Below are 25842 nucleotides of genomic sequence, written 5' to 3' on the forward strand. Positions count from 1 at the left end.
GGGAGAGAGAGAACACATCCTCCCTTCAGTTTCCACGGTGACGGCATCCCTCCATCCTCCATCGTCTCAGTCCAGCTGCTGTCGGCTCGTCAGGATGGGAGATAAAGGGACCAGGTAGGTGTGTGTGTGTGTGTGTGTGTGTGTGTGTGTGTGTGTGTGTGTGTGTCATGTTGACACTGATGTGAGGACACGCTTCTTTGTGGAGACAAAATCGGTTGATTTCAGGCTGAAGACTTGACCGACAGCTGAAACACGACTGGTTTTGTGTGTGTGTGAGTGAGTGTGTGTGTGTGTGTGTGTGTGTGTGTGTGTGTGTGTGTGTAACATTACATAATGCTCAGAACCTTCAGTGACGTCTTGCTGATCAGATTTTCCCCTTCGACATCAGTTTCAGCCCTATTTTGACAGACGGGAAGCAGCTGGAATCGAACCTGCGACTTGTGGTTTGTGTCTGGATTGTTGAACAGCAGTGGAAAAAATGGCAGATTATTTTTTATTTCAATTAATTAATAGAAACTTTCAACCAAACTTTACTGTGAATGTGTGATTCACTAATTCATCCTGACAACCCAAATTTTTCGATGTCCTGAACAAACTGCCAGGGGGCTTTTAATGTGAAGGGACCGTATTTGTACTTGTATCAGTAGTAGTTTTTCTGACTGTGCGACGTCTCTAGCGACGTTGATGTGCTGCGTTAGATGCCGCCTCCTCTGAATCAGCCAATCAGATTGTTGACAGCACAGATGCATGATCACCTGACTGTCCTCTCCACATACATGAACCTGCACATAAACAAGCACGTCATCTGCATATTGTGACAATGTTGCCTTACTTTAATGCACTCGGCAGCTAAGCTAACGTTAATCTGATACTTCACCCAAAAAGTGTATTTTACCCTCAAGGACTGCCTAACAAGAGTCCTGAGCTCATCGGGATGCTTTCCCTGCTACATCACTTCTGTGTGACTCCAGAACGCAGAAGGAGACATCCATGTATGTTTAGTTTGAAGCTAAAGGAGACTGACAGCTAACGACAGCTAAACTGTCCAAAAACATCATACAAAGGTTGTCGTCTGATTAAAAGCCGTGCTAAAATTAATATTCAGGCTAACTTCAGACAGCTTTTAAAACCAAACCAATATTAGCAGTTATGCAAACATGAACAGTTATGCTAAAATGAAAAGCAAAGCTAGCGTCAATATCTGGGCTAGCACTGACATCAAGGCAATATGAACACCCAGGCAAACCTTAACAGCCTTGCTAGCATTAGCTGCCATGCAAACATTAATATCCAGGCCAACTTTACCAATTATACTAACATTAAGATTTATGCTGAAATAAACAGCTTGCATGCTAGCATTGACATCAGGGCTAACATTGGCATCCATGTGACATTAACCATGCTAGCAATAGCAGCCAATCAAACATTACCATTCATGCTCATTTTCACAACTCTGCTAACATCAACATCCTGGTTAACGCCAGATGACATGCTAACATTGGCAGCCATGCTAACATGAGCGGCCATGCTGATGGTTTCTGATTGGTTCTCTAGTTAACGTTTATGTGTTCCTCATAAACAGAGAAGTTTTCCTTGTCATCTGATGGAGACTTTAACTGGTTGACGTTGTGACTTTGTGGCGTTGACCTTGAGGCTCCGGCAGGAACTTGCAAGTCGTTTCATGGATGGCTGACTTTGATCCAGTCAAGACGTGGAAAATGGTCTTGTGAGTAGTTGTGGTTCCACACAGATCCTTATTCAGAACATCAGCCGGCTGCAGAGGAGAGGCTGAATGAGCTGTGTGACGCCGCCGGCAGCATGTTAATGAGCCGACGGCGCTCTGGCCACCATACAGAGCAGCTGAGGTGCTTCAACATCACCTCTATGATGACAGCTCAGCTTTTATCCTCCGAAATGAGGATGTGGAGATGTGCTGGTCTGTGAGCGGAACGTCTGTTGGAGGTGTTTTTGTCTGCAGAGAGTTTGTGTTTCATTGTTGTTGTTCAGCTTTGCTACATCGCTGAGATCATGACCTCCGTCCCCCCTCAGAGTTTGGCAACTTTTCTAAGCTGACTGAGCTGAAACGTTGAGCTGGAAATCAAATATTTCATGTGACATGAAAACAATATCTTCAGAGTTCAGTGTTTATAGGTCATGTGACTGATGATGCATGAAGCTTTGAAGTTAAACTTTTCCTCCTCTTGCTGAGGACCCCTGGAGGTCCACAGACCCTGTGTTGAGAACCGCTACTCTGATAGCTTCTTGCATGTCATTGGATAATTGATGATCACATGTCATAGCATGCAAATACTAAAATGTGTGTGACAAAATGTTTCCCCAAACCGATCAATACTGTGGACCGCAGACCAGTTAGCCGAGCCACACTCAGGGAAACGGAATATGTAGGAGAAGAACGTGTTCAGAAGGTTCTATGTCATGTTAATAACTTGTTTTAAGGAAGAACATGTTCCCAATGTGTTAATAACTTTTCCAAAACATGTTCAGAATTTGTTCTGGACATGTTTATGTGTTTAAATATGTTTATAACATGTTCCAAACATGTTAATAACATGTTCATAATGTGTTCATATGTTCCAGACTTGTGTTCGGATCATGTCTTTAATGCGTTCTAAATGAGCTCCAAATGAGTGTATTATGTTCTGAGATGTTCATGCCAGTCCGTGTTGTGTTCAGGTGTCTGTGTAAATCTCTCCGCTGTGTCGAGGGAGTCTTCAGTTGTCTCTCAGCTGCCACAACAATCGGATATTGATCGTCTGTGTCTGAGCTTCCTGATCCATCAGCTCCTTCTGATTAGGGAGCTAAAGATCCTGCCCAGGAGACAAAATATTTCACATTCCAAGGAACAGAAGTTATTGAGCATAACAAACTGTAACTATTTAACACACCGGGGAACCACCGGAGGCACCGGTGATCTGTGAAGACTGAATGTGGACCAGGATCCTGTCTAAAAGGATCTGCAGTCAGGACACTCATTAGTGTCTGTCTTTGATTGGTCACTCTAGTGGGACTAGATGTTGTCGGGGTGTCAAAGTGAAGAAACCTTGTGATGGCAGCTGTGTGTGTAGGCCTCCCAATCTGTGACATCATCACCATCAACATCTAACAAACCATTGAGGCGCAACCATTTCGATTGTTTTGTTCAGTTCATTTGATCATGAAACGCTCCTGTTCCGTAATGGGAGAATCACTGAATACCTTTCATTTTCTTCTTGGTAAACACCTGCTTGTCTCTGATGCCGTGGACACGGACAAACGGCAGCAGAGACGTGAGCTGGCGAGCCGCGTTGCCGAGCTGCTGCCTGTTAAACTTTAATAGCAGTAATTGCAGAGATGATGGCGAGCAGCTAATTGCTTGCTGAGCGAGCTCCCATGAGCCTCGGTGGTTTCCGGTAAGACAGCATCCTGATGGATGAAGGTCCATTCAGTGGGAGGATGAGTGCTAATGGAGCCGCGGGTGGGGGTGAGGCTGGGGGTGGCGGGGGGCAGGAAGCGAGGAGGGCGTGTACGGTTCTCTGACCTGTCAACTTCTGTGTTTGCAGAGTGTTTAAGAAAGCAAGTCCTAACGGAAAGGTGAGTGATGTTCTGAAGGTTCCATGTCACCAAACAGCTGATTGGCTGTACTGAGAGCGGATTGGTTCTCTGCTTGTGTCCACAGCTGACCGTCTATCTGGGGAAGAGGGACTTCGTGGACCACGTGGACCTGGTGGAGCCTGTAGGTGAGACACTTCCTCTTCACTCAAATGCTCATCAAACAGCGAATGAACCCGGCCCTCACTGGTGGCTCCGGGTGCTGACACGTCTCAGACCATCGCAGTGATCTGGGAAGTTAAAGGTTTGGCGTCTTTGTGACACTTCCTTGTAGATGGCGTCGTCCTGATCGACCCGGAGTACCTGAAGGAGAGAAAAGGTAAGAAAATGGGTCCTTCATCCAAGGTCATGAGACGCTGCTGTGTTCGGCATCTCGTCTCGCCGTCAGGGGAGAGAATGCCACCACAGACAAAGCCTGAAAATGCATCTTTGTCTGGTTCTGTCTTTGGACTTTGATTGCTCCTTATAAACGTTGGGGCTTATTAATGTTCATGTTGTTGCATCCATCATTTTTTGTCACGTCTTCACATCTGACTTGGTTATTATTGACGTTGTTAACGTAAACGTGGACGTCGTGGAGTCACTGACCTCGACATTCAGCATTTTTCCTGGCCAGTAACCTCTGACACGGTTAGCTTAGCGTCACCGTCTCGTCACTCACTCCTGACTTTGTGTTTTCTTCCCGTCAGTGTTTGTGACTCTCACCTGTGCATTTCGTTATGGACGTGAGGACCTGGACGTTCTGGGGTTGACGTTTCGGAAGGACTTGTTTGTAGCGAACGTTCAGGCCTTTCCTCCACTGACTGAAGAGAAGAAGAGTCTGACACGCTTGCAGGAACGCCTGATAAAGAAACTGGGAGAACACGCCTACCCCTTCACCTTCGAGGTCCTGAGAGGCGTTGAAATGACGCTGATCTCTCATCCTAGCAGGATGACCGTGATTCATATGCAAGAAATTACGTGACAATAAGAGCTTTAACAACATTGCTGATGATGTCATTGCCGGTGTGTTTTCAGATCCCCCTGAACCTGCCGTGCTCCGTCACGCTGCAGCCGGGCCCCGAGGACACGGGGAAGGTATTGAGCTTTTCCTTTGTTTTCCCGCTGAGTTGTCTCGCCATGGGTTGGCTGATTGTGTGCTGTCATGTGTCGGCAGGCCTGTGGGGTCGACTTCGAAGTGAAGGCATTTTGTGCAGAAAACCCTGAAGAAAAGATCCACAAAAGGTAATGAAGCAACTCGTTCATGCCACGCGTGACATCAGCTCCAACATCCCAGCAATGAAGTGAAGCTTTAGAGACTGCGCGCCAGTGAGCAGGCGGATCTCTGCTGTTGTAGGAACTCTGTGCGTCTGGTGATCAGGAAGGTGCAGTACGCTCCAGAGAAGCCGGGGCCGCAACCCATGGCAGAAACCACGCGACAGTTCCTGATGTCAGACAAACCACTGCACCTGGAGGCGTCTCTGGACAAGGAGGTAACACTGGCACTCTGCCATGTCAGGTGGTGCCACAAGATTCATTCCTGGAACTGGCGTGTAGACCAGGTTGCAGATCAGCGCAGATCAAGGCAGGAAGTCCGACTTAAGAACATTATAGCATCCTGTCGATTTTAAGAATAAAACACCTAACAGGCAACCTCGGAGGGTCATCACCACGGAAACCAGAAGTTAGAAATAATTGCGCTGAAGCAGGAATTAAGCTCATTATCCAAGCCGACCATGCGACTTGTGAAATAATGCGTTGGAATGTCAAGAGTCAGTTTTCATGTTTGAATATGAACCTGAATTGATGACCAGCTGAGTGAGTGAGAGCCTCAATGAAACGATGCCCCTTCCTCCTCTCAGATTTACTACCACGGCGAGCCCATCAGCGTCAACGTCCATGTGACCAACAACACCAACAAGACAGTGAAGAAGATGAAGATCTCAGGTACATGGCAGTGATCCTCACCTGGCAGTACTGAGTGCAACAATCGTTAGCTGATGGTCATCACCTGGCAGGTGTTACGGGCAGTTGTCACCTGACGATCAGCACCTGCCAGTCGTTACCTGGTAGCTGTCATCTGGCAGCTGGCAACTCACAGTTGTCACTTAGCGCTCATCACCTGGCACTTGTCAGTTGGTAATTGGCACTTAACAGTTGTCAGGGCGATGATCAGCACCTGGTGATCGGCACCTGGTGATCGGCACCTGGTGATCACCAAACAGTAACTGATTGCCAGGTGCTCATTGGGGCAGCCATCATTACCTGGTGTTCAGAGCCATGGCGGTTGGCGGTTGTGTTGCTGAACCTGGTGTTGTGTGTCTGCAGTGCGACAGTACGCTGACATCTGCCTGTTCAACACGGCGCAGTACAAATGTCCAGTGGCGACCGAGGAGTCCGAGTGAGTTCCAGAACATTTGGCCACATGACCTTCTGCTCCTCCTGCTGGTCATCAGAGGAAACGTTTGGCAGGTGTATCAGAGTGGAGACTCGTCCAGGACTCTGACTTTTGTCTCACCTGGTTCCACCTGAACCAGAACGTGAGGGTACTGAGAGAAGCCCTGGAGTGGCAATAGAGAGAGGGAACAAATTGTAGCCACAAGATATAACTTGTTCCCTCGATTTAGTTATGTTGAGGCACAATTCATCAGGAAAAATCTCTGACATCTGAAGAGTCAGGTGCGGAAGGAAAACCTTCCTCCTTGTCAGAAGCACTTGAGGAAAGTCCTTGACCCAAACTTGTGTACTTGTCCCATTTCCTCTCTTGAGGAAGTGCAGATGGTGAGCGGGAGTTTAGAGGACACAAGAAAATACTTGCAGCCACAAAAGAATGTGCAGGAACCGATTATATCTTGTGACCTCAAAATAACTAAATGAAGGGACAAGTTCTTTCTCGTGGCCTCCAGGGCTCCGTACATTTATGATCTTATCTTGTCTCCTCAGTGACGTTGTTGCTTCCAGTTCAACTTTCTGCAAAGTTTTTACACTCACGCCATTCCTGGCCAACAACCGAGAGAAGCGAGGTCTCGCTCTGGACGGAAAGCTGAAGCATGAAGACACCAACCTGGCCTCCAGCACACTGTGAGTAGCATGAAAGTATGCACTCGTGTTTTTCCAGGCCTGTTACCATGACAACAAGCTAACAACATTTAAAATTCTGGTCCTCTGAGAGGAGTTCTGATCGGATAACCAACAGGAAGTCTCATGGTCCCCTCTGATTGGTTCTCTCCTGTGCAGATTACGAGAAGGCGCCAATAAGGAGATCCTCGGCATCATCGTGTCCTACAAAGTCAAAGTCAAGCTGGTGGTGTCACGAGGCGGGTCAGTACACGAGTTTCTCACTGCCACGCCACATCAGCTGAGAGGAAGTCCAACAAAACAACAGCCCCACATAATTAATTCATCAACACTGCCCTCGTTAGCAGGCAGGAGGGCAGCTGATGGCCTTTGAGTGGCTGGAACTTCCGAGCAAAGCTGAAACTGTCGCCGCCAATCAGCTGCAGGAACTGGAGGCTTGTTTGCATGAATTATCAATATGTTTGATTATTAATCAGCAAATTGCAGACCAGTATTTCGGTTCTAGTTTTTTCTCATTTCAGGTCTGGTTCCACTTCACCCCATAAAAATCTACTCGCCTGCCAATCACATGTGGCACTGATGGATTTGACAAGATGTTTTCTGATTCCACTGTCTGCCGGCGCCGCCATTTACATGAAACATTTACGTTTCCTCTGTTTCAAAATGATGTTTCTGATTTCCACCAAAATGTCAAGAAGACGACCATTTAAATGGTTTGAGGGTCATTTCTGTCCAGATGCAGGACGCCTGGTTAAACAAGCCACTCCAGTGAAGTCCAACAAAATAAAAGCCCCACAAAACTCATTCAGCACATTTGTAGAACCCAAAAGAATGACGATGATGTATTGTAATGACAACAACGCTCAGCGTGAGCTGCTGTCAGACGGTTGTTTTCTTCCTCTCAGCTGAAACTGAGTCAATATCCAAATGTACCAGTTGATCCATGAAACTGATCAGTCTTGAACGCATCATAAATATCTGAACCGTGACGATCAATAGACGCGACCAGAAAAGAGCTGAAGCTGTCGGATGTCTCTTGCTTTCAGGCTTCTGGGTGATCTGGCAGCCAGGTAACGATTCGCCCTCTGGTGAGAACACACTGAGACTTACGGCGCTCACCTGAACGCCTCGCCGTCATTTCTTTTCCAGTGACGTCTCCGTGGAGCTGCCGTTCACTCTGATGCATCCGAAGCCGCTAGAAGACTCCATCTACAGAGACAGTGAGCCACTGATCAATCAATAAACAATCAATAATCACACCAATCAATGAGTTGGAAGTAACGTGATAAAATACACCTTTATTAGTCATATGAAGTCGTATGGAAGCACTCATCATGGGGTGATGCAATGTTCTGCATGTGATGTCTATGACACAATCAAATATTGACAACTAGTTTCCAATCGTTAATAAAAAAAATGATCAATGAGGATCATGTGGTTCACTAACGAGCCTCCGTCTGTTTCAGCTGCAGATGAAACACCCATCGACACCAACCTGATCCAGTTTGACACCAAGTAACCCGTCTACCTCTCAAGCTATCTATTCATTTATCTCTCCATCTATCTATCTATCATCTATCTTTCTATCTATCTATCTATCATCTATCTATCATCTATCTATCATCTATCTTTCTATCTTTCTATCTATCTATCTATCTATCTATCATCTATCTTTCTATCTATCTATCTTTCTATCTATCATCTATCATCTATCTATCATCTATCTATCTATCTATCTATCTATCTATCTATCATCTATCTATCATCCATCTATCTATCATCTATCTATCATCTATCTATCTATCTATCTATCTATCTATCTATCTATCATCTATCTATCTATCTATCTATCTATCTATCTATCTATCTATCTATCTATCTATCTATCTATCTATCTATCTATCTATCTATCTATCTATCCATCCATCCATCCGTCTATCTATCTATCTATCCATCTGTCTGAGCCTCTGCACATCCTCCCCAGCAGCTGCTCTGATTGGTCGGTCTCATGCTGGTCGATATCGTGTCTCTTCCTGTGGCTCCATCAACATGATGGCTTGTCTCCTGGGTGGCGTCTTGATGGACACTGAGCAGCAGGAAACGACTCCACTGGCAGCAGCTTTTACATACAAACATCCCAGATTTACTTCAAACATCCGTGACTTTAAAAACTTGCTTCTTGTCAATTATTCTAATCATTTTTTTGCAATTCCACAGTTTACTGATGTCTGATCTTGTTTTTTTCAGGGTTAATAATCAGAAAAAAACAAGATCATCAATTCATGACATGAGCAGTAATGTGATATCTGACCAGCAAAGAGCTAAAGCTGCTCCATGTTCAGCAACTGCTGGCTAACAGCGTTGGTCTGCAGCGGGGCAGGAAGTAGAAATGGCGAGCGCCAACACAGTCCATCAATATACTCCCAACATGCATCACATTACATTAAGCTAGGTTACCAGTTCCCACCTGCTCCCTGTTTTTGTTTCTGACCTTGCTTGCAGTTTCCCTCTGCTTTCTGTCCTTGTGATAAGCTAGGCTAACAGTTTCTCTCTGCTTTCTGTCCTTGTGCTAAGCTAGGCTGTTTCCCTGTGCTTTCTGTCCTTGTGCTAAGCTAGGCTAACAGTTTCTCTCTGCTTTCTGTCCGTGTGCTAAGCTAAACTAACAGTTTCCCTCTGCTTTCGGATCCTTGTGCTAAGCTAGGCTAACAGCTCTGGGGAGGCAGATCTGTTACTATTTTAATGCCCGTCATCCATTTCTCTCCCTCAGTGATGACGACATAATTTTTGAAGACTTTGCCCGGCAGCGGCTGATTGGTGCAAAGGATGATGACGAGGAGGAGCCGGTGGAATCCCCCAAACATGACGACAGATAGAGGTGACCAGCACCGCCGCCATGTGGAGCAAACGGAGTTCACCTGTAGGTTGAAGCAGCCTAGATAGCCTTTAAACTCTCGGCGGCGCCGTGTTCGTGTTCCCCTGTTCATGTTCATCTTCTCTGCGTTCGCCGGGTGTACAAAGCTAGAATTTGTCAGTTGTGTTTTCAGTTGGAGCTCCACCTCCTTCGCCGGCCGGCCAGAGCCTTGATGTGGTGGCCGTGGCCTCGTCATGACAGCAGCTAGCATGCCTCTGCTGTCACCTTGTTTCCATTAGGGAGCAACCAGGTTAGTTTGATGTCGTATTAGAGGGTCTTCGTCAACAACACTGCCCTTGTTGTCAGTCAGGAGCAGGCAGGAGGGCAGCTGATGGCCTTTGAGTGGCTGGAACTTCCGAGCAAAGCTGAAACTGTCGCCGCCAATCAGCTGCAGGAACTGGAGGCTTGTTTGCATGAATTATCAATATGTTTGATTATTAATCAGCAAATTGCAGACCAGTATTTCGGTTCTAGTTTTTTCTCATTTCAGGTCTGGTTCCACTTCACCCCATAAAAATCTACTCGCCTGCCAGTCACATGTGGCACTGATGGATTTGACAAGATGTTTTCTGATTCCACTGTCTGCCGGCGCCGCCATTTACATGAAACATTTACGTTTCCTCTGTTTCAAAATGATGTTTCTGATTTCCACCAAAATGTCAAGAAGACGACCATTTAAATGGTTTGAGGGTCATTTCTGTCCAGATGCAGGACGCCTGGTTAAACAAGCCACTCGCACCACCAGTAACTTGGATGACCACAAAATCACGTCGCCGTTTGCACTCTTGTTTTGTTTGTTTGTGTCATCCAGCTCACCAGGGGCCGCCACTGGCATCCAAGAAATGACTGTGGGTGATGCTCCTAGTCACCTCTGAAGTGCTGTGTCATAGGCAGCTGGACTCTCTGTTTTCTTGGAGCTGTTTGGTGTCTTATCCACAAGGCTTCTACAGAGAGTTGCAGGCCTTAAGCTCTTAGAGAGTGACCCCTTAGGGAGTCATTAAAGTGGGACTTGGCCCTACCTGGCCCTAACAACTCACATGAATACCAGTGGGGTCAGAGACTCTCACTGGACCATAATGACTCTGAAACCAAGAGCTCACGCTGACCTGACTCATGCCAATTTTTGATAACTCGTGAGAGGCCACACAGCCACAGTTACAGTCACTTAAAGCCTGGAACTCCCCAGCAAGGAGTTAGAAAAGAAGAGTAGACCAGCACGAGTAGACCTGGTATGAGTAGACCAGCACAAGTAGACCTGGTGTGATTAGACCAGCACGAGTAGACCTGGCATGAGTAGACCAGCAAGAGTAGACCTGGTATGAGTAGACCAGCACAAGTAGACCTGGTGTGAGTAGACCAGCCCGGGTAGACCTAGTGTGAGTAGACCAGCACGAGTAGATCTGGCGTGAGTAGACCTGGAGTGAGTAGATCAGCACAAGTAGACCTGGTGTGAGTAGACCTGGCTTAACTAGACTGGCATGAGTTGACCTGGTGTGAGTAGACCAGCATGGCTAGACCTAGTGTGAGTAGACCAGCACGAGTAGATCTGGCGTGAGTAGACCTGGAGTGAGTAGATCAGCACAAGTAGACCTGGTGTGAGTAGACCAGCATGAGTAGATCTGGCGTGAGTAGACCTGGAGTGAGTAGACCTGGCTTAACTAGACTGGCATGAGTTGACCTGGTGTGAGTAGACCAGCATGAGCAGACCTGGTGTGAGTAGACCTGGTAGACAAGGCCCTGCTTCCTGCAATGGGGGGTCGTCGGCTTGTTCAGAGTTTCTACGACCTTTAAACGTGTTTCCTGAATGAATCTTGTTTCTTCTTGTTGTTCTGGTGGAAGCACAGAACCTGCACAGCACACATCACTGGTGACTCTCAGGTGTTGGACAGAACCTGAAGACGCCACCAGCAGCGAGTCTGAAGGTGATTTTCATGGCTGGACAACAAGAAGTCAAACTGGGACGACACTGTCACATGACCCATTCATAGAACAGCAGTCAGCCCTTTTCTTGTGTATAAAAGTCATCTGAGTTTAGACGCCGAATCAACTGGAATTTAATCAAACATTATTTTGATGGGCCAGCAGGAAACCTGCATCATTCCATTCATCCGTCTATCCATCCATCCATCCATCCATCCATCCATTCATCGTCAAGCGCTCACCGTGTTTAGGGTGGTGGAAGCTGGAGCCCATTACAGCCGTCACTGGTCGAGAGGCGGTGTCACCCTGGTCCGGTCACGAGACTGCATATCCCACTGCATCTTTAATAAAAGGATGTTTGTGATGGATTTGTTTTTGATGTAAATGTGATGATTTTAAAACTGTAAAACATCAAGTGGAATCAAATATTTGATCAATAAAATATCAATAAATAATGAAATTGTTTTTATTAATGCAAATCACTGAGACCCTTTCAAAATAAAACAACTTTTACATCTATGATCATGTGACCTGCTTCTGTCCCAGCATTTCTGCTACACAACACAATCAGCGCATCAAGAGCGGTTCTCGACATAGGATATGAGGACCTCACAGGGTTCTTTGAGGGTCTTCCAGGGGACGTGCTCAAGCTGACGTGACCTCAGAAAGTCACATGACATGTGATTACTACTCATCTCCAGGTACAGCAATGTTCTACAAGTGTTCCCTAAAAGTTCTTCAAAGGTAACAGAAAGTTGTAGATGTTCTTAAAACATTCTCCTTAGGCCATGAAACCGTCAAGTGATAATAAGAGAATGTTCTATTTTGGTGATTTTATGATCACTGCAACTTTACACACATTTAAGAAGGGTCTTAACTCACTCACCCAATTTTTCATGTTCCCTGACCCCTGGGACACACTGGAGGCAGAAGCGCAGTGAATAGTGGCAGCACGGAGCAAATTTGCTTTCAGCGCCCATGGTAACAGATCTGTCCATTCACACTAGGCGTGGAGTGCCGTTGCCGTGCCATTGCGTGTCCCAGGGTTAAGGTTCCTTGAAGATCAGGATGCAAATTCTTTCAAGGTTTGGGGGACGTTTTTTTGGGGAATACAAAAGTAACATTCAGGATGCTGTGGGAATGCTGAGGAGTCGTTGAGGACTCCATGCAAAGTTCTCAGAACATGTGCAGACCCTTTAATGTTGTGGCAGGAACCTTGAGGTTATGGATCTATGTTCTTGATTAGTTAAACTTAGATTCTGCCATCATGGTCAAAGAAAGTCCCTTAATATTTTGGCATGAGCCATGTGAGCCAAAGGAATGTATCAGACACGATGCAGAGAACAAAGACGGGCACCACTGGACGTTCCTGAAGGTTTCACCAGATAATTCACCAAGACCATCAGGACCATCTGGGAACGTTCCAGGCCTTTCGAGAAAGTGTGTCACGTGTGACACACAGGAGACACCTTCGCCATCGTAGTCTTCTTGTCTCAGTAGTTAAAGAGCCTGTAGAGGCCGTTCCTGATCTCGGTGGTCCGCACGCCGTAGATGATGGGGTTGAAGGTTGCTGGGAACAGGATGTACATGAGGCCCATGAAGGTGTTGACATCAGTGGGGATGGGGATGTTCAGGTTCCGAGACAGGAAGGTGACGCTGCCCACCAAGTAGAAACACATCATGACGATCAGGTGAGTGCCACATTTGTGAAACGCCTTCCAGCGGTCATCCCCACCTGCCGCTCGCAGGACCACGCTCAGGATCTTCATGTAGGAGAAGAAGATGAGTGGGATGTCCACGCCCACAAAGCAGACGATCACGGCGAGGCCTGCCACGCTGCTCCTGTCAGTGCTGTTGCACGCTAGGCTGACCAAAGCCATGTGGTCGCAGTAGCAGTGCTGGATGATGTTCGAACCACAGAACTGCAGCGAACCTGCCAAACCCACCAGTGTCGCCATGATGGAACCGCTGCGGACCAGTGTGAATACCAATAGCTTCACAAACATGGAGGAGTTAATGAGTTCAGTGTAGCGTAGTGGCCAACAGATGGCCACGTAGCGGTCCAGAGCCATCGCCAGTAGCAGCGTGGACTCCATTGAAGACAGGAAATGAGTGACAAACATCTGAGTCAAACAGCCAGCCAATGAAATCTGGTCCCAGTCTGAGAGGAGGCTGAGCAGTGTGCTGGGGATGATGGCGGTCACCGCAACCACGTCGACCACGCAGAGCATGCAGATGAGGAGATACATGGGGCTGTGCAGCCGCTCCACACTGCAGATGACGTACACCAGCAGTGAGTTTCCTAGTAGTGCCGACACGTAGGAAATGGCGAGCGGCAGCACCAGCAGCCATCTGAGCGTCTGCAGTGCTGGGAAACCTCTGAACGTGAAGCTGCTGTGGGAGAAGTTGTTGCCCACCGATGACAACATGCTGCTACTGTTCATGCGGACTGCAAGACAAATGATGTCATGTTACACACACGGCGATCATGAAGTTGGTCAACCACTTGATCAGTGACATCCACAGCGAACCATCCCGCCACCCTGTGAGACTCAGGTCCAGCAGAATAGACGCATTTACAGGATAAAACCCTTCAAACTTTCTGCTTCAAACCAAACCGTCTCTTATCTGGTAACCGGGCCAAAAGGAAAACCTGGTCGGGAGACACCGGCCCGACCAGCACCGACAGTTATTCATTCTTTCCCGCCACTTTGTAGCAATTTGTGGTCATTCTGACACTGTAGACAACACCTTTGTAGGTAGCTGACACAAACTGGTCACCTGATCCAGAACAACAAGGAACAAAGGATGCAACCAAATGGTTCTGTCTCACTGGCTTTGGTTCATCACTGGATGGGCTTTGCTGTCCAGAGGGGGGAACTAGGAACCAAGTTCAACATAGCCAGGATTTCTTTCAATAAGCTGGCTCAACAAACCCTAAACTCTCCATCAGAGGGAACTGGTATCACGACGGTGGATGTGATCTTACTTTGTAAATTCAGGCTTTCAGCTTCAGGCTCTGTGCGCGACCCCATGAAACTACTTTTAGTCAAGAAGAACAAGTGACTACAATGGTGGGTTATGAACAACATCAAACAGTTATGGCAGCAAAAAGTGGCACAGTTGCTGCAAATAAGGCAAGAGAGGAATGCTGGCAGAAAACTGCCAATCGTGTAAATTCATAAGTTTCTATTTTTGTTTCACCAGTCAGTCCACTCTCTGGGCCTCCCACATCCAAAGCTCTTAAAATTTAAACTTCCTGCACCAGATTCACTGTAAACTTCATACTCAAGAAGTACATTCAGGTCTGACTCTGTCCCATAATAAGTAGAAACACTTCAGTTTTTGGCCAAATGAAGGTGAATTTAAATTTACATTTGGAATATGATGTCAGATAAATATCAGTTTTCTTTCTTTTTTCAAAGTGTCATCTTCATTAGTGGTTGCACAGCTGCTCCAGGAGTTTGGATAAATAATGCATTCCTTCTGCTGGGAATCTGTAGCGTTCGTAGGGAATGACGCCAGCAGATCTCTCCGGTCTCTGAATGCTCTCTCCCTCACGCCAAGGTCAACTGGATTGTTCAAAAATGGTGGTGCTGTTTTCAAAAGAGGTGGTTAGTGAAAGGGCGGTGCTTGTTTATAGCCGATGTAAACCATAACTCAGCGCCTGGAACCAGGTTAAGTTTGTTGTCAGTTACCATGGTGACCATGCCAGGTTAAAAGAGAGCCACTTTTATGACATAGGGAACTCCAGCGTAAGCCTCAACTCACCTCGCTGACCCACCACTCTCCCTTGGTGGTGCACCCCCTGGTCTCATGAGTACTCCTGATGCTAAACCATCACAGTCATGGGACACAGAAAATTTAGGTCTCTTACGTTTCTTGGCTACAGACGTGCACTTGTCTTCCACCACAACTTAAGTCTGAACAGAACTAACAAGAATAATTTTCACAACAGCAGAAATTTAAAAAACACAACATCAACAAACAAGGTTAGGCCACGCCCACAGACACAGGTATCAATAAGATGTCATTACATCCCTACTAGCTTAGCTAGCATGCCACTCTCCATGCTAGCGGGGAGGGCTTGTCTGTGACCAAGTAACAATCGGTTAAACGTGGTTAAACCCAAGATGACTAACAGGATTGAATGAGAAGAAACTAAAGTTTGATCAATGATTTGTCGGTTTAACAACTGATGAAGTCAATAAGAAACAGCTCTTTAATCGCTGATGATGAGATCATGTCTGAGTTTTAACTTTACACAGGATTTAACATTCGGAACATCAGGTCACATTTGCAAACAAAAATCATTTAACATTCAGGTGTGATTGAACAACAGCATCCTACCTGTTGCGCCTCATCTGCCCCGCAGCAGCAACTCCATCTCCCCTCCATTTCTCTTATAGCAGAAGTCCAAACATCCCACAGGAGGACGGCCCTGAATGTAGCATTGCTTTGATTAGTTTGAACCAATTTAAATGTCCCAGAGGAACATGAAAGCTCCCTGCTAGCGTGTAACTGCTACTGTGTGGCTGCTGCCTCGCTAATGAGAACTCTGTTTTAATGAGAAATAAAAACAAGAGCTGTAATGAGAATTGATTTCATAATGAGCATTTCTGCTCATTTTCATTTTTGTCTCCATGATGACACCAGGCGGGCGGCTACATTTGCTCTCAGATGACCAAACGGATTCTAACCACCTGTAACTAAAATAGAGGAGACGAAGGAAAACTTTCCCTCCAGGTTTGAATCTAATTAGCTTCTGGTCCCTTCAGGTCTCTCAGATGAGCAAATGGTTCCTGAAGTCAAAGCAGCGGATGTGGCGTTAATTATCATTCCTCTGTCCTGGGATTGGTAGGTTGTCCCATGTCGCTACTACCCATCACGTCATCATGTCTTCACTACCCTCTATGTCTTCACGACCCACCATGTCTTTACTGTGGTATTATGGAATGATGGTGTGAGGAATGCCTTTATTTTGTAGTAACCGGATGTGACGTGAGTGCGACGATTGTTGTTAGCTGGATGCGTATTGATGCTCTCAAGCAAGCTGCTGAGCACAGAGTTGCTAAATAAAGACAGACTCCCATTACGTCGTCTTACGAACCTCATGATGAGAATAACATGACCAAGTCCTGACTACCATCCAAGTCTTTACTACCATCCATGTCCTGACTACCATCCACATCTTTACTACCATCCATGTCTTTACTACCATCCATGTCCTTACTACCATCCATGTCCTTACTACCATCCACGTCTTTACTACCATCCACGTCTTTACTACCATCCATGTCCTGACTACCATCCACGTCTTTACTACCATCCATGTCCTGACTACCATCCATGTCTTTACTACCATCCATGTCCTTACTACCATCCACGTCTTTACGACCATCCATGTTCTTACTACCATCCACGTCTTTACTACCATTAACCTCTTTACTACCATCCATGTCCTTACTACCATCCACGTCTTTACTACCATCCATGTCCTGACTACCATCCACGTCTTTACTACCATCCATGTCTTTACTACCATCCATGTTCTTACTACCATCCACGTCTTTACTACCATCCATGTTCTTACTACCATCCACGTCTTTACTACCATCTATCTCTTTACTACCATCCACGTCTTTACTACCATCCATGTTCTTACTACCATCCACGTCTTTACTACCATCCATGTCCTGACTACCATCCATGTCTTTACTACCATCCATGTCCTTACTACCATCCACGTCTTTACGACCATCCATGTTCTTACTACCATCCACGTCTTTACTACCATTAACCTCTTTACTACCATCCATGTCCTTACTACCATCCACGTCTTTACTACCATCCATGTCCTGACTACCATCCACGTCTTTACTACCATCCATGTCTTTACTACCATCCATGTTCTTACTACCATCCACGTCTTTACTACCATCCATGTTCTTACTACCATCCACGTCTTTACTACCATCTATCTCTTTACTACCATCCACGTCTTTACTACCATCCATGTTCTTACTACCATCCACGTCTTTACTACCATCCATGTCCTGACTACCATCCATGTCTTTACTACCATCCATGTCCTTACTACCATCCACGTCTTTACTACCATCCATGTTCTTACTACCATCCACGTCTTTACTACCATTAACCTCTTTACTACCATCCATGTCTTTACTACCATCCATGTCTTTACTACCATCCATGTCTTTACTACCATCAACCTCTTAACTACCATCCATGTCCTTACTACCATCCATGTCTTTACTACCATCCATGTCTTTACTACCATCCATGCCTTTACTACCATCCACGTCTTTACTACCATCAACCTCTTTACTACCATCCATGTCCTTACTACCATCCACATCTTTACTACCATCCAAGTCTTTACAACCATCCATGCCTTTACTACCATCCACGTCTTTACTACCATCCACGTCTTTACTACCATCCATGTCTTCACTACCATCCACGTCTTTACTACCATCCACATCTTTACTACCATCCAAGTCTTTATGACCATCCATGCCTTTACTACCATCCACGTCTTTACTACCATCCAAGTCTTTACGACCATCCATGCCTTTACTACCATCCATGTCCTTACAACCATCCACGTCTTTACTACCATCCATGTCTTTACTACCATCCATGTCTTTACTACCATCCACGTCTTTACTACCATCCATGTTCTTACTACCATCAATGTCTTTACTACCATCCATGTTCTTACTACCATCCATGTCTTTACTACCATCCATGTCTTTACTACCATCCACGTCTTTACTACCATCCATGTCCTGACTACCATCCACGTCTTTACTACCATCCACGTCTTTCCTACCATCCATGTCTTTACTACCATCCAAGTCTTTACGACCATCCATGCCTTTACTACCATCCATGTCTTTACTACCATCCATGTTCTTACTACCATCCATGTCTTTACTACCATCCATGTCTTTACTACCATCCATGTCTTTACTACCATCCACGTCTTTACTACCATCCATGTCCTGACTACCATCCATGTCTTTACTACCATCCACGTCCTTACTACCATCCACGTCTTTACTACCATCCATGTTCTTACTGCCATCCAAGTCTTTACTACCATCCATGTTCTTACTACCATCCATGTCTTTACTACCATCCATGTCTTTCTACCATCCACGTCTTTACTACCATCCAAGTCTTTACTGCCATCCAAGTCTTTACTGCCATCCAAGTCTTTACTACCATCCATGTCCTTACTACCATCCATGTCTTTACTACCATCCATGTTCTTACTACCATCCATGTCTTTACTACCATCCATGTTCTTACTACCATCCAAGTCTTTATGACCATCCATGTCTTTACTACCATCCATGTCTTTACTACCATCCATGTCTTTACTACAATCCAAGTCTTTACTACCATCCATGTCTTTACTGCCATCCAAGTCTTTACTACCATCCATGTCCTTACAACCATCCATGTCTTTACTACCATCCACGTCTTTACTACCATCCATGTCTTTACTACAAACCAAGTCTTTACAGCCATCCAAGTCTTTACAGCCATCCAAGTCTTTACTACCATCCATGTTCTTACTACCATCCATGTCTTTACTACCATCCATGTTCTTACTACCATCCATGTCTTTACTACCATCCATGTCTTTACTACCATCTATCTCTTTACGACCCAACATGTCCTTACTACCATCCATGTCCTTACTACCATCCATGTTCTTACTACCATCCATGTCTTTACTACCATCCATGTTCTTACTACCATCCATGTCTTTACTACCATCCATGTCTTTACTACCATCCATCTCTTTATGACCCAACATGTCCTTACTACCATCCATGTCCTTACTACCATCCATGTTCTTACTACCATTCACCTCAATAAGAGATGTAAGTCCTTTTTTTCCTGTTTGAGTTTCTGTCATGTCCTTTTTACACATTTCATTCATTGTAAGATTACCTTGGGTGTCTTGACATGCATCCTTCAATAGAGGATACTGTGAGAACGTTATTTTTGATTTTCTTGTCTGTTGCCTGTAGATTCTTCAATTGCTAGCTACATCATCAGCTGATGTGTAAATTATGTTTACTGCATTGTTTTCTTCTTGCATCTTTAACTGAGGAGTCACAGTTTTGATCTACTCTTCCCCATTGCATGAGCGGCAGCCATGTTGAATGGCGTGCTGGTCTTTCATCACGTCGACTGTATCTTTTAGAGTAATGAGCCCTGGCGGAGCATCAGCAAGTTTTTCCAGCATAAACACAACACCAGAGGCGTCTCTGGACACATGGACACTCTGGAGACTCTGTCTCTCCTCACTAACAGGCCCATTAATGACCAACAGGGAAGATGCTATTCTGTTGACATGGTTACATGGTGACAGATCAGAACCCAGGAGGTCACTCAGGATCTTTGAGTTCCTGGGATGTGACCAGAGGAAATAAACTTTATATTTAGAAACCCTGATTCAAATTCTTCAACAATTTCATGTTTTAACAAGGTAACTACAAATCCCATCCACTTCCTGTCTCATTTCCTGTCCCACTTCCTGTGCAAGAGGTCCTCAATAGCATGTTCAAACTTTCCATCGCATTTGAGTTTTGATGCAGATTAAACTAATGGAGAATGGAGTAAGGCAAGGCAAGGCAAGGCAATTTTATTTGTAGAGCCCGTTTTCACCAACAGTTTGTCTCCAGGCTTCATGGCATCATAACAACATCCTCTGCCCTTAGAGCCTCACATCGACTGAGGAGAAACTCCATAGAAAACCTTTAACAGGGAAAAATCTGAGAAACCTCAGGGTGAGCAACAGAGGAGGGATCTCTCACCCAGGACGGACAGACGTGCAGTAGATGTTGGTACAGACAAGAAAACAGTTTACAATACAAAATGTGGGAAACATGGAAATGTTAATAACAGTTGAAGAAGGAAGCTTCTGGAAGGGGAGGCAGGGAGAGCAAGCCAGCTTGATGGTGGACTGGATGGTAGACTGGTTCATGGAAGGGGAGCGCAGGCCAGTGTAACAGTAGGGAATAAGGGGGGGGGGGGGGCGATGCAGGCGGCGGTTGGGGCTGCATAGCCTGTAGCAGCATAGCTATCAATGGTTCAGAGCTACCTGAACCAGTCCTAACTGAAGGCTCTGTCATAGAGGAAGGTCTTAAGCCTGGACTTAAACGTAGTTAAAGTGTCTGCCTCTCTGACCCATGGAGAGATGCTGGTTCCACAGTAGAGGAGCCCGGTAACTAAAGGCTCTACCTCCCAGTCTGTTTTTATTGATACTGGGAATCACTAAAAGACCTGCATTCTGGGAGCGGAGTGCTCTGGTCGGACAGTAGGGACTAATGAGCTCTTTCAAATAGGATGGAGCTTTATCATTGAGAGTCTGATGAGTCAGCAGAAGGACTTTGAAGTCGATTCTAGATCCTACAGGAAGCCAGTGGAGAGAAGCTAAAGTGGGAGAGATGTGTTCTCTCTTCTTAACTCCCGTCAAAACCCTCGCTGCAGCGTTCTGGACCAGCTGGAGACTCTTTAGGGAGTATTTAGGACATCCTGACAGGAGAGAGTTGCAGTGGTCCAGCCGAGAAGTGATAAATCCATGCACCAGTTTTTCAGCATCACTCTGGGAAAGGATCTTCCTAATCTTAGCGATACTTCGCAGATGGAAGAAGGCGGTCCTAGTCACATGCTTTATGTGGGAGCTGAAGGAAAGGTCCTGGTCAAAAATGAATCCAAGGTTCCTTGCAGTTGTACTCGAAGTTAGGGTGATGCCATCTAGAGTAGAGATCCGATTCAAGAGTGTGTCCCTGTGGTGTTTAGGTCCAAAAATGATTACCTCAGTTTTATCTGAATTTAGCATTAAGAAGTTAGAAGACATCCAGGATTTCATGTCTTTCAGGCAGTCTTGCAGATTAGTAAACTGGCTTGTGTCGTCTGGCTCCATCGACCAGTAAAGTTGTGTGTCATCTGCATAACAGTGGAAGTTGATCGAGTGCTTCCGGATTATGTCACCTAATGGGAGCATGGAAAGAGTGAAGAGAATCGGTCCTAAAACTGCACCCTGTGGTACACCATATGTGACTCTGCTATACTCAGAATGGTCATTATTAACATTAACAAACTGAAACCTGTCAGATAAGTAGGACTTAAACCATTTTAGAGCAGTTCCTTTAATCCCAATGTCATGATCTAGTCTCTGTAGCAGGATGCTGTGGTCGATGGTGTCAAATGCAGCACTGAGGTCCAAAAGGACAAGCACAAAGACAAGACCTCTGTCTGAAGCTATAAGAAGATCATTAGAGACTCTGACCAGTGCTGTTGTACTTGTACAACAGCTTGTGTTCTAGTATAACATTCTAGTATAACATTTACTAGCAGACGCCTTGTACTAGTATAGCACATGTACTAGAAGAAGCCTTTTTTACCAGAATATTTGGAGATGCCATGGGACACCAGGGGACATGTGGAGAGGCCACTGGACACTGGGGAAACATGCTGACCTTCTTCTTGCCACAAGATCTTGTGCGAATGGCGTGGAAGCGTCCCAGTGGAGACCAGTCACATGACCAGAGACATGAGTCTGGTAGGTACATGATGGGGTTAACAGAGGACAGCTCAGGAAGTGGACCTGTAAAACAATACTGAAGGTGTTAGAAACACCACGCGAGTCAAACTTGTTCTCTAAGATCTCAAAGAAGGTTCCAAAGATGATGTGGAGGCCAGGCGAGACCAGAGGAGGTGTTGCTGACAACTTTATGTTTCACCTGGTTAGAACCAGACAAAAGTGGCACTTAGCCCTGTCGGGTTGTCAGAGTAAACTCTGTCCATGATGTTCTTACACAGAAGCAGAGGAGACAACTACAAAACCGCAATTGCAAACCAAGAACCTTGTGAGCCTTTGCACGTGTTCTAGGGTGTAACAGATGGTGACGTATCAGTCATCAGCCATTGACAACTAAATTGAAATATTCTGTCGTTCTGTTGGAGTGAACCAAGAAGATCTGCAGGAAGCAGCGTGGAACTGAAACTGAGACTTGAATCAAGCCTGTACTACGGTACATCAGAACAACCAAGAAATACAAGTTCTTCAAACTCCCAGAGTTGGCAGCCAGAGTGAAATAGGACACCTAAAGAACAAAAACAGAACTTGTCTGGGGACTGACAACATTCCAACTGGTCACCTGAGCTGGACCTTGTTTACTGCAACTGGAACCAGACCTGAAATGACCACCGAGTCTGTGAAATGACCTGTCATTAAAGGTTTATGAATATGATCAGTTACATTTGCTAACTGTTGGAAACGTCCAGCTTTGAGTTGTTGTAAATGGGACTCACTCATCCTCTGGTGGAGGAGTTATGATTTCATCATGGAAATATTGCATTTAACATGATGGGGGCGGGACAAATAGACAACACAAAAATGTGAAATACTCAAATTTATTCATGATATCGACTTCATGGCCATCTATTCTACCATTTACCAGGTTGACTCGACTAACCACATGTGCTTAGGGTTGGAATTGCGGTAATAAGACAGATAAGTCACATGGTCGATCTTAGCACCGTACATTTGGTGAAGATGTCACACAGTAACAACATGAACCTGTTAGAGGCTAAAGTTGCTAACTTGAGCTATTGCTATTGCTCGTTAGCAACTATTAGCTTAGCTGTCCAACAGAACAGTAACCCCCCCCCCCATTAGCATGGCTGTTCAGCTCCTTCTGGTCCTCCAGCCCAGACCAGCATAGAGCTGCTGAACCAGGATGGACCGTCATGTTCTCCTTTGTAGCTATTACAACGAGCCTCACGTTTCTCAGTCGTGTCTCTGGTTAATCAGCACCTGAAGCTCCTGAGCTCCTGCGGCCCTTAAAAGATCTTCTAAGTTTGTGTTTTTACCATCTAGTACTTTGATATTTGTTGAATGAAAGGTGCATAACAATAAAATGTATTTTCATTATATTATTATTATTTGGACAGTTCCAGGGTCAGTAGTATGATGGACAATGGATGGACAGGCATAGGATAGGACATTAGAGTGAAGATGCAGGTCTGTCCTAAACTGGCCAAATGTTCTAAACATGTTCTGCGGGTCTCCATCTTCCATCAGGACATATTTTTACTTTACTCTGAAACACTGACGCCTCTGAACTCAAGTTCCAATGCAGACTTGAATAAACAAGGTCTGTGTATCAGATTTGTACAGACTTGATAAATCTATTGATGTCTGACACCTTCCTGAGGTCCATCAGGAGGTCCATCAGGCAGTGGCACGATTACTGAACCTCCTGGAGGCAGGGGACCAGCTCCTGTCCCCGGAGGACATACATGTCCGCGTCTTTAGCGTCCAGACTGGACTCTGGCACTCCTCGCCAAAGTTGACTCTGTGTTCACATGTAGATAAACTACATGGCTACACGCTAACTTTGGCCTACAGGTCGGGGCCTAAATGCCCATCAGATGTCCCAGTTCTGGTCCTGGTCTACCGCTCGGCGCTTATCTTATACCGAAGAACGAAGTAAGCAAAGAACCGCAAACAGAAAAAGAAAATGCCGAGAACAATGAAGTCCAGGTAGAGTTTTGCATCCAGCATGTCCAGCTCTTTCAAGATAGCATCAGACTTCTGGAAATGGCAGGTGTCGTCTTCGTCACAGTGAAGATCGTCTCGGTCCAGACCATAGATGGACAAGATGACGCCCTCAAACCCGTATCTGAAATACAGGAAAGTTGATAGTCAAACCGATGTCTGAAGCTCTGTCTCTTCTCCAGGTTTTTCCCTCCCATGGTGATGTCACTTCCCCACAGCCATGTCACTCCCATGGCTGAAGCCTGGCAGTGGAGGAAATGAAAACGCCAGGCAGAACTCCAGTGGCCCCCAGTGGCAGAGTGGGAGGGCGTCACGATTCCTCCGCTGATCTCCTTGGTTCTGTTGGTGTCTTACTGCTACTTAAAACCCCTCATCTGTTCTGGGAGGAGCCCCTGAGACTGGGTGTCCCTTGACTTTATGAATGAGTAATGTGTGTGTGTGTGTGTGTGTGTGTGTGTGTGAGGGGGGGGGGGTCAAAACCCTCTGAGTGACACTTGACACCCTCTGAGGGCCTAAAATGCTTAATTTTGAGGGGTCTCTGAAAAATCTTTAAAACGTTATGTTTCACGTGTAAAGACATAAAAATGTATTTTAAAAGTGCAGTACGTCCAGTTCCTATTCAGGAGTGCATGTCTTCACACGACTGTTCTCCACAGAGACAAACACAAACTTGATGTAAAGTGAAACCAGCGACTGGTTTGCATTTTTGTGCTCATCGAGTCGACTTCCCGCTTTTCAAAACAAACCCATCGCTCACATAAAATGAGGGTCTGAGCGTCGCACACCTTGCTCGCTGGATTTAAAGGATGGGCTGAACCAATGCAGGACGATGCGGAGGACCAAACCACTTCGAAATATAATAGAGGGTGTGTTTTAAATGACTGCTCCACCAATCAGTGGCTAAGAATCATGAGCGAGGGTCATTGCCACCAACCGGCTCTCACCTGACATAAGAGATGTAGGACATCCACTGCAGGTACCAGGGGATGGTGTCAAAGCTGACGAAGAACCCGGAGAACAGCAGAACAGGAATCGCTGTGACTGGACCCACAAATGTCGCCACCTGCAGGATGTAAACACTCATGAACACAACCGTCTGTCAGGTCCCACCGGCTCTTATTTTTGAAGGACTTCCTGACTTGTAGTGAAGTGGACGCGGCGCCGATCAGCAGACCCAGACTCTGGGCCACCAGGGATGTCAGAACACCCAGAGACAGGAAGAGGAAGAAGCGAGAGGCATCTGGAGGCTGAGCTGTCATCCAGTACACGATACTGCAGTACACCACCGGGAAGACAACCTGGTCGGCAGATGCAGGACAGGTTAGGACAGATGTAGGACGGATGAAGACAGGTGAGGACGTATCTCGGTACCTGGAAGGGGACGTCGGCGGTGGTCTTGGCAAGGTAATAGGCCTTCAGACTGTACCAGTAGTTGAGATGCTCCCTCAGGAACACACCCATTTCCAGAGGAACTGCAGCGTAAACATTTGCACGAGAACAGCATCAACATCCACAAAGGTGGGTTCTCCCCTCTGATTGGCTGGCAGGTGGCTCATGTTGTTCAGCTTTTGTTAATTTACTGTTCTAAATTAATCTGGAGGAACCTGTTACCATGGCAGCATCAAGTCTGTCTAAGCTGGCCCATCGGCTGCTGTCAGAACGTTCTTTCTACGACTCTCTCGATCTTCTCAGAGTAACCTGAAATCATTGTCATCATCACCGCCGTTCCAGGGTT

The 25842-nt window shown here is 45.9% G+C and overlaps 3 protein-coding genes across 5 annotated transcripts in view; 1 reads left to right on the forward strand and 2 right to left on the reverse strand.

The window, feature by feature from the left end:
* arrb1 (arrestin, beta 1) lies at positions 1 to 12003 on the forward strand. 2 transcript variants are annotated; one of them, XM_086216877.1, is made up of 17 exons: positions 1 to 114; positions 3561 to 3591; positions 3677 to 3737; positions 3884 to 3928; positions 4299 to 4495; positions 4627 to 4686; positions 4766 to 4833; positions 4946 to 5081; positions 5451 to 5535; positions 5917 to 5989; positions 6532 to 6669; positions 6826 to 6909; positions 7713 to 7736; positions 7816 to 7886; positions 8133 to 8181; positions 9434 to 9541; positions 11422 to 12003. In XM_086216877.1, exons 1-16 carry the CDS (start codon positions 95 to 97, stop codon positions 9537 to 9539), a joined length of 1248 nt encoding a protein of 415 aa, XP_086073003.1. In that variant the 5' UTR covers positions 1 to 94; the 3' UTR covers positions 9540 to 9541; positions 11422 to 12003. The 2 variants fall into 2 exon arrangements, with proteins under 2 accessions (XP_086073003.1, XP_086073002.1); XM_086216876.1 differs by having other exon boundaries at positions 9434 to 12003.
* The window catches only part of abcg1 (ATP-binding cassette, sub-family G (WHITE), member 1), a 20996-nt gene continuing 6897 nt past the window's right edge, over positions 11744 to 25842 (reverse strand). Inside the window, exons 12-16 of one of the 2 annotated variants that reach the window (XM_086216866.1) lie at positions 25479 to 25579; positions 25247 to 25405; positions 25052 to 25170; positions 21949 to 24231; positions 11744 to 11838 (exon numbers count right to left, since the gene is read on the reverse strand). In XM_086216866.1, the coding sequence (XP_086072992.1) occupies positions 24003 to 24231; positions 25052 to 25170; positions 25247 to 25405; positions 25479 to 25579 (608 nt within the window). In that variant the 3' untranslated portion in view covers positions 11744 to 11838; positions 21949 to 24002. Of the gene's footprint in view, positions 11839 to 20435; positions 21536 to 21948; positions 24232 to 25051; positions 25171 to 25246; positions 25406 to 25478; positions 25580 to 25842 lie in introns of those variants that run through there. The other variant, XM_086216865.1, reaches the window with a different exon arrangement.
* Positions 12698 to 15539, reverse strand: or55e1 (odorant receptor, family 55, subfamily E, member 1). Its single transcript, XM_086216884.1, has one exon. The coding sequence runs from the start codon at positions 13939 to 13941 to the stop codon at positions 12991 to 12993; it is 951 nt and encodes a 316-aa protein (XP_086073010.1). The 5' UTR covers positions 13942 to 15539; the 3' UTR covers positions 12698 to 12990.

Source organism: Aulostomus chinensis, chromosome 10 (genome assembly GCF_037954235.1).
Source record: "Aulostomus chinensis isolate RoL2024-O1b breed Wild chromosome 10, RoL_Achi_v1.0, whole genome shotgun sequence".
In the NCBI taxonomy this organism is placed as follows: Eukaryota; Metazoa; Chordata; class Actinopteri; order Syngnathiformes; family Aulostomidae; genus Aulostomus; species Aulostomus chinensis.